The 14,533-nt window shown below is 40.2% G+C and overlaps 1 protein-coding gene across 2 annotated transcripts in view; it reads left to right on the top strand.

Annotated features, from left to right (window-relative positions):
* The window catches only part of LOC106516029 (myosin heavy chain, fast skeletal muscle), a 16,734-nt gene extending 2,675 nt beyond the window's left edge, over positions 1-14,059 (top strand). Inside the window, exons 2-41 of one of the 2 annotated variants that reach the window (XM_014006173.1) lie at positions 3,723-3,771; positions 4,173-4,388; positions 4,623-4,772; positions 4,865-5,021; positions 5,099-5,126; positions 5,215-5,326; positions 5,410-5,502; positions 5,617-5,680; positions 5,755-5,853; positions 5,957-6,060; positions 6,155-6,293; positions 6,376-6,494; positions 6,596-6,745; positions 6,872-7,042; positions 7,130-7,436; positions 7,525-7,595; positions 7,677-7,764; positions 7,858-7,975; positions 8,057-8,180; positions 8,416-8,552; positions 8,763-9,018; positions 9,113-9,355; positions 9,436-9,612; positions 9,699-9,844; positions 9,939-10,029; positions 10,105-10,494; positions 10,595-10,721; positions 10,832-10,950; positions 11,043-11,239; positions 11,319-11,502; positions 11,575-11,740; positions 11,842-11,966; positions 12,129-12,437; positions 12,521-12,724; positions 12,800-12,925; positions 13,013-13,183; positions 13,260-13,364; positions 13,449-13,544; positions 13,672-13,803; positions 13,927-13,996. In XM_014006173.1, the coding sequence (XP_013861627.1) occupies positions 4,185-4,388; positions 4,623-4,772; positions 4,865-5,021; positions 5,099-5,126; positions 5,215-5,326; positions 5,410-5,502; positions 5,617-5,680; positions 5,755-5,853; positions 5,957-6,060; positions 6,155-6,293; positions 6,376-6,494; positions 6,596-6,745; positions 6,872-7,042; positions 7,130-7,436; positions 7,525-7,595; positions 7,677-7,764; positions 7,858-7,975; positions 8,057-8,180; positions 8,416-8,552; positions 8,763-9,018; positions 9,113-9,355; positions 9,436-9,612; positions 9,699-9,844; positions 9,939-10,029; positions 10,105-10,494; positions 10,595-10,721; positions 10,832-10,950; positions 11,043-11,239; positions 11,319-11,502; positions 11,575-11,740; positions 11,842-11,966; positions 12,129-12,437; positions 12,521-12,724; positions 12,800-12,925; positions 13,013-13,183; positions 13,260-13,364; positions 13,449-13,544; positions 13,672-13,803; positions 13,927-13,947 (5,820 nt within the window). In that variant the 5' untranslated portion in view covers positions 3,723-3,771; positions 4,173-4,184 and the 3' untranslated portion in view covers positions 13,948-13,996. Of the gene's footprint in view, positions 1-3,722; positions 3,772-4,172; positions 4,389-4,622; positions 4,773-4,864; positions 5,022-5,098; positions 5,127-5,214; positions 5,327-5,409; positions 5,503-5,616; positions 5,681-5,754; positions 5,854-5,956; positions 6,061-6,154; positions 6,294-6,375; positions 6,495-6,595; positions 6,746-6,871; positions 7,043-7,129; positions 7,437-7,524; positions 7,596-7,676; positions 7,765-7,857; positions 7,976-8,056; positions 8,181-8,415; positions 8,553-8,762; positions 9,019-9,112; positions 9,356-9,435; positions 9,613-9,698; positions 9,845-9,938; positions 10,030-10,104; positions 10,495-10,594; positions 10,722-10,831; positions 10,951-11,042; positions 11,240-11,318; positions 11,503-11,574; positions 11,741-11,841; positions 11,967-12,128; positions 12,438-12,520; positions 12,725-12,799; positions 12,926-13,012; positions 13,184-13,259; positions 13,365-13,448; positions 13,545-13,671; positions 13,804-13,926 lie in introns of those variants that run through there. The other variant, XM_014006172.1, reaches the window with a different exon arrangement.
* The last annotated feature ends 474 nt before the right edge of the window (positions 14,060-14,533 follow it).

Here is a 14,533-nt window from a genome sequence, read left to right as displayed (position 1 = left end):
GTCCTCCCATGGAAGAAAAAACATTTGTTCCAAAAAAAAAAATAATTAAGAGACCAGCTAACAAAATCCATAAAAAATATATCCATAATTTATAATAATGAAAAACACAGAGAAGCCTCCAAGCAGCAAAGCAGGGAAGATAAGGAAGAGCAGGAGAGAAGGAAGAAGCGTCTTACTCCTCCGAGAGCGGATCAAAAAAAAAAAAAGTTCCTTACAAATTTGGCACCATTTAAAAGGGGAATTACCAGGCTTTCCAGCACTATGCGATTTAGTGCCAATAGACAGTGGTGGGCAGCACTAATCTATAAATTAGTTCCACTAGCCCTAAAGCACTAACTCAAATATTTAGGTCCCCTAATTCAAAAGCACTAACACGCTGAAAAACTTAGCAAAAGCTAATTTTAAAGCACTAAAATAACCCAGTAAACCCACGGTACATTCTTCAACAGACAACATGAGTCACATATTACCATGTTGCTTTGACATTCCACAGCCTTTGAGTTCATATATTGTTAATATGTCACCTAGTGGATAAGTGACACACATAACAAAATGTGCGACAGCTTTCATCGTCAGCTGTTAATGTTGATCAATAAATATTTATAGACCTCAGTTAGTGCTTCTAAATTTAGCCTATAAATTTAGCAAGTGCTAATCCACTAATACATTTTTAATTAGCAAAATCCCTAAAGCACTAATCAGGAAATTAGTTCACCTATTAGTGCTTTAGGGGAACTGTGACCACCACTGCCAATAAGAATTGATACAACAACAACAAAAAAATAATCTATCAAACACATTTCCTTACTTTTTGTATTAACTTGACAGGTTTTCTCATAAAAAATAAAAACATTTTGCTGTGAGGTGCCAGTGCTTCCACACCTTTTGCAATTCCTAAACCTCACTCCTATCATTGCATTTTATGTGCAATACTTAAAAAGGGGGATATATTTAGAATTGTTTAACATTTCTGGTCAATGGCAGGATTGTCACAGCGTGGCCTCTTGAAACTTCTACGTCACTTTCTACCCAAGGCAAGTGCAACCCAACAACCAAAGTGAAATAAAGACATAAAACACTCTCCATCCTCTGCTATGGTTTCCAAAAATGCTGTGGCCACGCTGAGGCCAGATTCCCTCCATTGTTCGGAGCCCATAAATCTAGTCCATTTAGCTCCTTCAGAATTCTGTTGTCAGCCAACAAGCATGGAAACGTCTTCACCTCCTCATAGTGCCTTTATTTAGAGTCAACAATATTCCACAAACAAATCTCTGACATTTTATAAACATACGTCTCTGAATATTGTAGCCATATGTATTAAATTGTTTCTAACACTCACTCAATCAATCAATCAATCAATCAATCAATCAATCAATCAATCAATCAATCAATCAATCAATCAATCAATCAATCAATCAATACGTTTATTCACTCAATTCAACAATTTTCCTCATTATAACATACAAACACATTTTCGTTTAACACATACTATACATGAGTGAAAAGGGAGCAGGAAGAAGAAAACACTTATTCAGGAGCTGGTTTGTTTTTGCATTTAGAGCACTGCTGCTATTGTAAATTCATGAACGCAGATGTGAAAGAATTAATTTCCACTGGCTCCATGTCTGATTCTGTTATTTGTACATCTGAACCAATCCAGCCTTGATTAGTTATCCTTTAGAGACTACAACTGTTTTTCAATTCAAATGAGATGGCAGAAACAAAAATATTTAGGTTTCCTTTCAMAGCAAAGGATTTCCACTATTTAACTACATTTTTTGCAGTTCATGATTAGTTTTATTAGCGTAAAACAATTCCAYTCAAAGAAAAATCAAACGCTTTATATATTGGCTTTACAGAGTTTGTATTATTAATAAAATTAACTAACACTCGATTAATTTTTTATTTCCAGTCTTTATGTCTTTGCAATGTGCAAAAAAATGTTTCCCAGAACTCAGGACTAACATGCTGTGTTCAAGTACAAAGCAGACAGTTGGGTATTTTTAGGCCTTTTGTTATGTTTGGCATTTGTTAGCAACTATTTCTTCTCCCATAAACACCTTTTGTGTAATCATTATGACTGTATTGTCATTTATTATCTGTTCATAGTCAGGAGTTCACATGAAGGTGTTCACATGCTTTTCACAAAGTAATCAACCACATCTWCTTCCTACAGTTCTTTACAGCATGTTTATATCCACCCAACCACACTCAAACCAACCTACTTATTTGTTTTCGTGCTCGCTGTATTTCCTACAATCCCACACATTTATTATTTATTTATGTATACGCTGCTCATGTATGTTAAGTAGAGGAGTTAAAGTGTAATCTCACCACATTAACTTAGTCATAAGACCCTMCACCCTCACTTATAATGAGATAATTAAACGCCTTAGCAGGCTCGATCATCACCGAACAACATTTTTGARATTTCTTGGGATAAAGTTGCGCTTTAACACTTTTACTTTCTTAATAAGTGCAGTGGGTTTTGTTTTTCTGAAAATGGGAGAATATTCAATTAAAAATATTTTCAATTTTTTAAGAGAAGCTTTTGCATCCAGATCATTTTTCAAAGCAAATGACGTTTTGTTTTACGTGATATAGATTCTCCAGTGAAAGGAAATGAGAGTTTTATAAATAACAATACTGTCCTGYTTCCTATTGTCCTCTATTCCTATTTAGAATAAATCTAATTATGTCCGAGATTGAATGAAACACAGACCTTGATGCTTCTTTCTTTTGTCCGTGAGGTATCATTGTTTTCACAGGTTCTTAGATTAGCAACTGTTAGGTCCATTTTGGCTCCTTTGTCACTGGACAGACTTGCAAGGCTTCTGCAACAGAATCCCAGTGACACATGAGAGCTTCTCCACAGCTGAACATGGATCTTCTGCTGCGCTGCTGCACATTAAGGAGATTATAGTGGAGATGAAAACAAAGGGGGGGCTGCTGAATAAAAAAATAAAAATAAAAGTTCACATCAGTTAAAAAATCCATTTTCTGAATTTCTTGATCTATTTATACAATCTATAAATTGCTTCCTAGTTTACAGCATCTGTTATGCAGCATCTGTCCTCCTAAAATAGTTTCCACAATGAACTCCAACATAGCAAACAAATTATATTTATTAATATTTTAATAAGTCAGTTGGAGAAAATACCACCCACTTTGTGTGTGTTTCAGTTCTTCAGCATTTGATATTTGTTCAATAAAACAATTAAACAACATCTATTACCAAAGATTCATCTTTTTTAATATTTTAAACTAAAGTTTATTCTGTCACCTAAAACTTCCCTGTTGCCACATTTGTTTCCTAAAGTAAAAAAGTAGCAGGAGTTTCCTCTATAGTTGAGCATTTGTGTCGATATGTGTAGAAAAAAGTCGACAGAGGTCAACTTGGAGGCAAAAATACTCAAAGCGCATTAATGTACATGGCCAAATAAAGGAGGTTCCTTCTCTTGAGTGAACACTGATCTCTGTCTATATAAGACAGAAGGCAGGACGCCTCCAAGGACTGTCAGGCAACCAGACAAGGTGAGTGACTTACAGTCTTTTATTAGCAGAGAGAAAGCCAACAGCTTAAAAAAACAATGCAGGGCATGGCCACCTAATGCCAGAGACAAAGCTGTTGTGCATTCACCAGGACTTTGCTGCATTGTAAAATTATGTCTTTACAACAGACAGGATGTTTTGTAAACAATCGGAAATATTTCTTTCTTCAGAACCCCCATAAGACCACCAACAGCTGTTCTTCTGGAAGGAGTGGAGAAGGTAATTGCATTTTTAAAATTACATCTTCCTTAGCCAAAAAATACTTTTAATTAAGAGCAAACTTTTAATGGTTTATTTTTACGATGCTTCAGGTTTGATCTACAGTATCATAAAATATCTTACAGCTATATGTGTGTAATGGTTAATAAATTGATTACCTTGCTAGTTTTATTCATTCCACAACAGCAATGACATTTAAATGTCCTACAATAAATTAAATTTTTTTGAGAAGTCTTAGAAAGTTAAATTGAAGGCATTTTTATAAGGACATCTTGCTCAAAAAGTGTAGTTAACACAGTCAAGTTTGATCATATTAAGATCAACTTTCCTTATTTAATTTAGGCAATAAAATCTTTTTAAAAGTTTGAAGTCTAATTTATTTTTGTTTCCTATTCTTTAAGTAAAGAGTCACCATGAGTGGGGATGGAGAGATGGAATGTTTTGGCCCGGCGGCTGTCTACCTCCGGAAGCCAGAGAGGGAACGAATCGAGGCTCAGAATGCTCCCTTTGATGCTAAAACAGCATATTTTGTGACGGAGGTCAATGAGATGTACCTCAAAGGGAAAGTTACAAAAAGAGAGGGTGGCAAAGTCACTGTGGAGACCCTGGGTGGAAAGGTGGGAGAGACGACAGTTGTATTAACATTTTCTATTACTTAGTATGGCTATATGCTTTTTTTTTTTATCAACAATAACAATGCATGAATTTATTGATTGTTTGCTGCTATTTTCAATACAGTTTTTTCTTTAATGCTTTTTAGTTTTTAAAATGTGTACTTTATGCAAATGTTCAAAGATGTAACAATCCCATTTGCCAACTGTTACTGTGACTCTTTCTATTTTCACTCTTAGCCTCAGACTCTCACTGTAAAAGAAGATGAAATCTTCCCCATGAACCCTCCAAAGTTCGATAAGATTGAGGACATGGCCATGATGACCCACCTCAACGAGCCCGCTGTACTGTATAACCTCAAAGAGCGTTACGCAGCCTGGATGATCTACGTAAGTTTGTGTTCATCTAAACATCTGTAGCTGGAAGCTGTGATGACGGCAGGAAGAATGTGCATCACCGGTGACTCTCTGTGACTCTACAGACCTACTCAGGCTTGTTCTGCGTCACTGTGAACCCYTACAAGTGGCTGCCGGTGTACGATGCAGTGGTTGTTGCAGGATACAGGGGAAAGAAGAGGATTGAGGCTCCGCCCCACATCTTCTCCATCTCTGATAATGCCTATCAGTTCATGCTCCAAGGTATCATTCTGGAATCTGTTAAAAACCACAGTTCAACAACCAGCATCCAACAATTTATTCTTTTTTCTGTCTTACAGATAGAGAAAACCAGTCAATCCTGATTACGTAAGTGTTATATATTTTATACAAACAAGGATTCCCAACAAACATTTCTTTAAAACTAATGTGTATCTAATTTCACTTTTCAAACCAGCGGAGAATCTGGTGCAGGAAAGACTGTGAACACCAAACGTGTCATCCAGTACTTTGCGACAATCGCAGTAGCTTCTGGGAAGAAGGTGGAGCCAGCTGCTGGTAAAATGCAGGTAAGTGACCTGGTACAACAACTAAATGAAAGATTGAACTGAGCAAAGAGCTGTGGGGCTGAAGTGATGAACGTTGTCTTCAGGGATCACTGGAGGATCAGATCATTGCAGCAAACCCACTGCTGGAAGCTTATGGTAACGCCAAGACTGTGAGGAATGACAACTCCTCTCGTTTTGTAAGTTATCCTCAGAACTGACCTTTCAGTTGAAGTTGTTACAAAGTTGTTTGGTGAAAACTAACTGAGCTGTTGAAGTTTCACTCAAAATCTTGTTTTGTTTGTTTCTGCAAGGGAAAATTCATCCGAATTCACTTTGGGTCAACTGGAAAGCTGGCTTCAGCTGATATTGAAACATGTAAGCATTTATATTTCATATTTATCTGGTTTAAAATTCTGGACATTTATTCATGATGACTTGAATCCAAACAGATCTGCTGGAGAAGTCACGTGTGACGTTCCAGCTGTCAGCTGAGAGGAGCTACCACATCTTCTACCAGCTCACAACAGGCCACAAACCTGAGCTGATAGGTTAGAAATTAATATTATTGTTGTTCTACAGCAAATCAACTATTCATTAATGTTTATAACAACTATTTCTTTATAATCACATACATGTTTTGCCTTCCCTCAGAGGCCCTCCTGATTACCACCAATCCCTATGACTATCCGATGATCAGTCAGGGTGAAATCACTGTCAAGAGTATCAATGACGTTGAAGAATTCATCGCYACTGATGTAAGAAAYGTTCAGAAACACAACAAATTATAYTAAACAGTCMTAAMGATGCAGAAATTAAAATGATGGAACCATTTTGTCTATTTWTCYACAGACTGCTATCGACATCCTGGGCTTCACTGCAGAGGAGAAGGTCAGCATGTACAAGCTGACAGGAGCTGTGATGCATCATGGGAACATGAAGTTCAAGCAGAAGCAGCGTGAAGAGCAGGCTGAGCCTGATGGCACAGAGGGTGTGTTCTTCACAGCCTTTACTTTGATTACCAGCAACAACTGATGCACGGTTTTCACTCAGCTTCCTGTCATGTCTTTCAGTTGCGGATAAAATCTCTTACCTAATGGGCCTGAACTCTGCCGATTTGTTGAAGGCACTGTGCTACCCCAGAGTGAAAGTGGGAAACGAGTTTGTCACAAAGGGTCAAACTGTACCACAGGTGAACACTTCTTGTCTTTGATTTTTTTTTACCTAGTTTAAAACTTTTTTTTTTGTTTGGGTCGCTAAAATCTTACTGTTTTGCTTTTTGTGTTTTTAAAGGTCAACAATGCCGTGATGGCTCTCTGCAAGTCTGTCTATGAGAAAATGTTCTTGTGGATGGTGGTCAGAATCAATGAGATGCTGGACACCAAGCAGCCCAGAAGCTTCTTTATTGGTGTCTTGGACATTGCTGGGTTTGAAATCTTTGATGTRAGTATTTCTAACCCATTCACAAAATCTTCTGATCATTTRAAACATTATAAAGCTTAAGACATCCCATTTCTTCCTCTGGATACTTTGAATCTCTGCTGATCTGTTTTATCTTGATTCCTTCAGTTCAACAGCTTGGAACAGCTGTGTATCAACTTCACCAATGAAAAACTGCAACAGTTCTTCAACCATCACATGTTCGTCCTGGAGCAGGAAGAGTACAAGAAAGAGGGGATTGAATGGGAGTTCATTGACTTTGGCATGGACTTAGCAGCCTGCATTGAGCTCATTGAGAAGGTTAGCGACATGTTTACACTGACAAACACAGAAAACACTCTGATGATGTGAAAGTGTTTGTTTCTAACAATCTTTTAATCACGACAGCCAATGGGCATCTTCTCCATCCTTGAAGAGGAGTGTATGTTCCCGAAGGCTACAGACATGACCTTCAAGAGCAAACTGTACGACCAGCATCTGGGAAAAAGTGCCCCCTTCCAGAAGCCAAAACCTGCCAAAGGCAAAGCTGAGGCCCATTTCTCTCTGATGCACTACGCCGGCACCGTGGACTATAATGTTCTTGGCTGGCTGGAAAAGAACAAAGACCCATTGAATGACTCTGTGGTTCAGCTCTACCAGAAGTCTTCATGCAAGCTACTAGCTTTCCTGTATGCATCCCACGCTGGATCAGAAGGTATGTGTTCTTGTAATTGTCTGTATTATAATAAACATGTTTTTAGGGAGTTAAACCTAACAGAATAAATATATTATTTTACAAAAAGCTGAGGGTGGTGCCAAGAAAGGTGGCAAGAAGAAGGGAGGCTCCTTCCAGACTGTGTCTGCGTTGTTCAGGGTAAGTTGTAAATCAGTCCCTCATAGTGTTCTTGTTTAGTTTAAGGCTTTTATTAAACTTTAGTCTTTATTACTTTTTCAGGAGAATCTGGGCAAACTGATGACCAACCTGAGGAGCACTCATCCTCATTTTGTGCGCTGCTTGATTCCCAATGAATCCAAGACACCAGGTACCTGAACACAGACCATACAAAGACCATCATCTTTCAGTCACTGTCTTGTCCCCAAACCAAAATGAGTTCTTATGTAACGTTGTGTCACAGGTCTCATGGAGAACCACCTGGTCATCCACCAGCTGAGGTGTAACGGTGTGCTGGAGGGAATCAGGATCTGCAGGAAAGGTTTCCCTAGCAGAATCCTCTACGGTGACTTCAAGCAGAGGTAATTACAATGAATAATTTATTCATCACAGTATAATACTGAATTACTCCTTGACTATCTTTTTTTTTTACCTTAAATCAGATACAAAGTGTTGAATGCCAGTGTCATCCCTGAGGGACAATTTATTGACAACAAGAAGGCCTCTGAGAAACTCTTGGGCTCTATTGACGTTGATCATACTCAATACAAGTTTGGACACACAAAGGTATGGTAATATGATGTGGGTCTTTCCATGATATGTTGTTAAATTATAATATAAAACATGAGCATTTTAGATTACATTTTTTTAACTACAAATGTCAGCACTGTTTTTTTAGGTGTCCTGATGCATCTCAGTAATCCAGGTAGAAGAAGTCTCTTGGAGGAGAGACGAAACGTTTCACTTAAGAAGAACCCATCCAGAGGACCTACTTATTTTTTTCTTTTTGATGTTTTATTAGGTGTTCTTCAAGGCTGGTCTACTGGGTCTCTTGGAGGAGATGCGAGATGAAAAACTTGCAATCCTTGTCACAATGACTCAGGCCGTCTGCAGAGGCTTCCTCATGAGGCGCGAGTTTGTCAAAATGATGGAACGCAGGTACTTTACACACTTCAGCTAACATTTCATATGCAGCTACAAATGACAACTTAAGTCAATTTATTCATCCATCAGTCCGTCTGTTTTCTGCCGCTTATCCGGAATCGGGTTGCGGGGCAGATGCCTAAGCAGAGAGACCCAGACATCCCTCTCCTCAGCCACCTGGACCAGCAATTTATTCATATTTTAATCAATATTTTTAATCCTCAGGGAAGCCATTTATTCAATCCAGTACAACATTCGCGCTTTCATGAATGTCAAGACTTGGCCATGGATGAAGCTGTACTTCAAGATCAAACCTCTGCTGAAGAGCGCAGAGACAGAAAAGGAGATGGCTCAAATGAAAGAAGACTTTGCAAAAACCAAAGAAGAGCTGGCAAAGGCTCTGGCTAAGAAGAAAGAACTGGAGGAGAAGATGGTTTCTCTCCTTCAGGAGAAGAATGACTTATTGTTACAAGTGCAGTCTGTGAGTTCGATTGCCACACTGTGAAGAAACGCCTCCTTTTAATCCTATACTGAGTGTTTTATTTTGACTAAAATATATTTATATTCACTTTTAGGAAGGTGAAAACCTCATAGATGCAGAGGAAAGGTGTGAGGGGCTCATCAAAGCTAAAATCCAGCTTGAGGCCAAGGCTAAAGAGATATCTGAGAGACTGGAGGATGAGGAGGAGATGAATGCTGAGCTGACAGCCAAGAAGAGGAAACTGGAGGACGAGTGCTCCGAGTTAAAGAAGGACATTGATGACTTGGAGCTCACTCTGGCCAAAGTGGAAAAGGAGAAACATGCCACTGAAAACAAGGTTGGTACATCAATCACAGCGTCAGGTTTTACAATCCACTCTTCACACAAATACTAAAAGCTCTGAATCTTTCAAACCAGGTTAAAAACCTGGTTGAGGAAATGGCCTCTCAAGATGAGACCATTGCCAAACTGTCGAAAGAGAAGAAAGCTCTCCAAGAGGCTCATCAGCAGACCCTCGATGATCTGCAGGCAGAGGAAGACAAAGTCAACACTCTGACCAAGGCCAAGACCAAGCTGGAGCAGCAAGTGGATGATGTGAGAATTAAAAAAAATAAAATGATCTTAACAACCATATTATAAAATTGAATAATGTAATTGTATGACATTTTTTTCCACAACAGCTTGAAGGCTCTCTGGAGCAAGAAAAGAAGATCCGTATGGATCTGGAGCGAGCTAAAAGAAAGCTGGAAGGAGATCTGAAGCTGGCTCAGGAGTCCTTAATGGATCTGGAGAATGACAAGCAGCAGTCTGATGAAAAGCTAAAGAAGTAAAAATAAGAATCTAGTTGACAACGTAACTGTTAAAAGCTTTTTAAAGATGCTGAACTAAAACAAAACTGCTAAATCTTTCCTTTCATTTAGAAAAGACTTTGAGATAAGCCAACTTCTCAGCAAGATTGAAGATGAGCAGTCTCTTGGAATCCAGTTACAGAAAAAGATAAAGGAACATCAGGTATAACCAGGAGTCCAAGTTGTATCAATAAAACATTTCATTGCCTTCCACGTTTAATTAACCTTTTTGTTTCAGGCTCGAATCGAGGAGCTGGAGGAGGAGATCGAGGCTGAGCGAGCTGCTCGGGCCAAAGTGGAGAAGCAGAGGTCCGATCTCTCCAGGGAACTTGAAGAGATCAGCGAGAGGCTGGAAGAAGCTGGCGGAGCCACTGCAGTTCAGATCGAGATGAACAAGAAGCGCGAAGCCGAGTTTCAGAAGCTGCGCCGGGATCTGGAGGAGGCCACCCTGCAGCACGAGGCCACRGCCGCAGCTCTCCGCAAGAAGCAGGCTGACAGYGTGGCCGAGCTGGGAGAGCARMTCGACAACCTCCAGAGAGTCAAACAGAAGCTGGAGAAAGAGAAGAGTGAGTTCAAGATGGAGATTGACGACCTCTCAAGCAACATGGAGGCTATCGCAAAAGCAAAGGTGCAACAATAGTGAAACTTTGAATGACTCTTAATGCAACATTTTTACTAAGGTATATCCATTTGATTTTTACTAAGATGTTGATTTTTTTTTAAATCAGGGAAACCTTGAGAAGATGTGCAGGACATTAGAGGATCAGCTGAGCGAGCTCAAAGCCAAGAATGATGAGAATGTTCGTCAGCTGAATGATATTAGTGCACAAAAGGCACGACTTCAAACTGAAAATGGTAAAGACTTCACTTTCTAGTTATTTTTTTAATGTTATAATTAGTCAAAGATACCAAATCTGCATCAGCCATGAACTATATGTTGTATGTAACAAATTATCCTCTCACAGGTGAAACTGCTCGGCAGCTGGAGGAGAAAGAAGCCCTCGTATCTCAGCTGACCAGAGGCAAGCAGGCTTACACTCAGCAGATTGAGGAGCTGAAGAGGCACATAGAGGAGGAAGTKAAGGTAACGGTCTATAGAAAMAGCTRAAYGACCTAGTAAAGCACCGTGAGATGGATGGTAAAAAAGTATCCGTATTGTTCCTGTTTGGGCGTTAGGCCAAGAACGCTCTGGCTCATGCTGTTCAGTCGGCTCGACATGACTGTGATCTGCTCAGAGAGCAGTATGAGGAGGAGCAGGAGGCCAAAGCTGAGCTGCAGCGTGCCTTGTCCAAGGCTAAYAGCGAGGTGGCTCAGTGGAGAACCAAGTATGAGACTGATGCCATTCAGCGCACTGAGGAGCTGGAGGAGGCTAAGTAAGTTTAAACCTTTTCCGTTTCCTGTTAATTCCATAGCGCTTCAGGTGTAAAAAATTACCGTAATCATCCTATCTAGGAAAAAGCTCGCCCAGCGTCTTCAGGATGCTGAGGAATCCATCGAGGCTGTGAATGCCAAATGTGCCTCCCTGGAAAAGACTAAACAGAGGCTKCAGGGTGAAGTGGAGGACCTGATGATCGACGTGGAGAGAGCAAACGCTCTGGCTGCCACCCTGGACAAGAAGCAGAGGAACTTCGACAAGGTAYGGCATTCTTTTGTTCCACCGGATAATGTGAGGTGACGTAAAGTTTACTAAACTTTGTTGAACCCTTAGGTTCTYGCAGAATGGAAGCAGAAGTATGAGGAGAGCCAGGCGGAGCTGGAGGGAGCTCAGAAGGAGGCTCGCTCTCTCAGCACCGAGCTCTTTAAAATGAAGAACTCCTATGAAGAAGCTCTGGACCACCTGGAGACCTTAAAGAGGGAGAACAAGAACCTGCAGCGTAGGATGAAATTAATGTTTTTGAACACATATAGCCTTAAATACACATAGACTGGTAAATATTAACATTCTTACATCTGTGCCTTCAAATCTTTTAAACAGAGGAGATCTCAGACTTGACRGAACAGCTTGGTGAGACCGGGAAGACAATCCATGAGCTTGAAAAAGGAAAGAAGACCGTGGAAAATGAGAAATCAGAAATCCAGACTGCTTTAGAGGAGGCAGAGGTAWGTTAAATTCAAGAATAAGGGACAGCCTTTGAAACTTGAATTCTAATGCTTCCATAAAAATGTGAAGCTGTGATTTAAACAAGATTATAAAAGGATACCGTCATGCTGTCTCCAGAAAGGTTCTGWGCTCCTCTTGGTAACAGTTTCACATGTTGACAGGCAACCCTGGAGCACGAAGAGTCCAAGATTCTCCGCGTTCAGCTGGAGCTCACCCAAGTCAAGAGYGAGATCGACAGAAAGCTGGCAGAAAAGGACGAGGAGATCGAGCAGATCAAGAGGAACAGCCAGCGGGTGATTGAGACCATGCAGAGCACTCTGGATGCTGAGGTCAGGAGCAGGAATGACGCCCTGAGAATCAAGAAGAAGATGGAGGGAGACCTGAATGAGATGGAGATTCAGCTGAGCCACGCAAACCGCCAGGCAGCTGAAGCTCAGAAACAGCTGAGGAACGTGCAGGGACACCTCAAGGTACAACTAATTGTTTTCTTAAACAGCTTTCACTTTGTCAAGGAATCTGATCCATTTGATCATTTTCTCTTTTATTAATCCAGGATGCTCAGTTGCATCTCGATGAAGCGCTGAGAGGCCAGGATGACATGAGAGAGCAGGTGGCGATGGTGGAGCGCAGGAACACCTTGATGGTGGCCGAGATCGAGGAGCTGAGAGCTGCACTCGAGCAGACAGAGAGGAGCCGCAAAGTGGCTGAACAGGAACTGGTTGATGCCAGCGAGCGTGTTACACTGCTGCATTCTCAGGTACATTAAAAGCTCATTCTTACCCATGTAACTTAATAAAAGTACAACATTTAATTGGAACTTTTAACCGTTTAGAACACCAGCCTCATCAATACCAAGAAGAAGCTGGAGGCTGATCTTGTTCAGATCCAAGGTGAGGTGGAAGATGCTGTTCAGGAAGCAAGAAACGCTGAAGAGAAAGCCAAGAAGGCCATCACTGATGTGAGTCATCCTGAGGTTCATTCCTGCAGACGTTCTACCTCCTTCACACCGCTCTAACAAAACAAAACAAATATTGGAACATTTCAGGCTGCCATGATGGCGGAGGAGCTGAAGAAGGAGCAGGACACCAGTGCTCATTTAGAGAGGATGAAGAAGAACCTGGAGATTACAGTGAAGGACCTGCAGCACCGCCTGGATGAGGCGGAAAATCTGGCCATGAAGGGAGGCAAGAAGCAGCTCCAGAAACTGGAAGCTCGGGTACGACGGTTTTGAAAGACCCTGTCCTCACGTTGTGTGTCTTTGAGCTCTACAGTAAAAGCTGTTTCTGCGTCAGGTGCGTGAGCTGGAGGCTGAGGTGGAAACGGAGCAGCGGCGAGGAGCAGAGTCCATCAAAGGTGTTCGCAAGTACGAGAGAAGAGTCAAGGAGCTGAGCTATCAGGTTGGGTATTTTTAGCTGATCATTACAGAACCAAAACAAAAGTGCTTTATTGATACATTTATTATTCATCAATGTAAACTGTAGACTGAGGAGGACAAGAAGAACATCACCAGACTGCAGGATCTGGTGGACAAACTGCAGCTGAAAGTAAAGGCCTATAAGAGACAAGCTGAGGAGTCTGTAAGTCAGATCACTTTTTTTTAAAGCTTTTTGTTTTATTCTCACATAATAGGTTTTTCTTTATGCTCTACTAAAGTCTATGCATCCCATGGTAGACTAATAATTCTATCATGGATTTTCCTGACAGGAGGAGCAGGCCAACACTCACATGTCCAGGCTGAGGAAGGTGCAGCATGAGATGGAGGAAGCTCAGGAGCGGGCCGACATCGCCGAGTCTCAGGTCAACAAGCTGAGGGCCAAGAGTCGGGAAATCGGAAAAGTAAGTAAATAGTGCACAAAGTGAGCTACTAATGGTTTACTTTCATCTACATGTAGATTTGAGTTTTACATATTCCCTTTACAAGGTTATTAATTCTTTCTTCCTTTTTTTTTCATTTTTTAGGCAAAGGARTCTGAAGAATAAGCTAAGATGTTTATGGGAGAACAAGTGAAAATCATAAAATATGATTTTTTTTTCTTGAAAAAGGTTTCAGTACATGTTGTAGAACTACATTCAATAAAAAAAATAAAGCTTCTCTTTTTCTTGTTGCTGAAAGTATAAAAATCTAAAACACACACATTGTATGTACTCACCAGGGGTGGTTATACAGTATATTCAAAGGACTTGAAAACTGATAAAAAAGCTACACAAACTCCTCTCTGATTAACTTAAATATTCAGTTTTACTCCTTCAGTTGTGTTTGAAAGCATTCCTACATCAGTTCTCATCTCTTCTAAAAGCATCATTTCTCTTGTGAAAGGATGGAGATCGATAAATCCCATGTGATTTATTGAAATGACAAGATTTTTACTGTTGTGCTAAATGCTGGTGGCTGGTGTTCTAGTTAAATAAGACAGTATTTGCCTCTTTAAACACCGTTACGAGGCACAATACCTGCTGATATATATACAGGTGCTGGTCATAAAATTAGAATATCATGAAAAAGTAGATTTATTTCAGTAATTCCATTTAAAAAGTGAAACTTGTAAATTATATTCATACATTACAT

Source organism: Austrofundulus limnaeus, unplaced genomic scaffold (assembly GCF_001266775.1).
Source record: "Austrofundulus limnaeus strain Quisiro unplaced genomic scaffold, Austrofundulus_limnaeus-1.0 Scaffold35, whole genome shotgun sequence".
In the NCBI taxonomy this organism is placed as follows: domain Eukaryota; kingdom Metazoa; phylum Chordata; class Actinopteri; order Cyprinodontiformes; family Rivulidae; genus Austrofundulus; species Austrofundulus limnaeus.
This window is presented reverse-complemented; position numbering and strand designations above follow the sequence as displayed.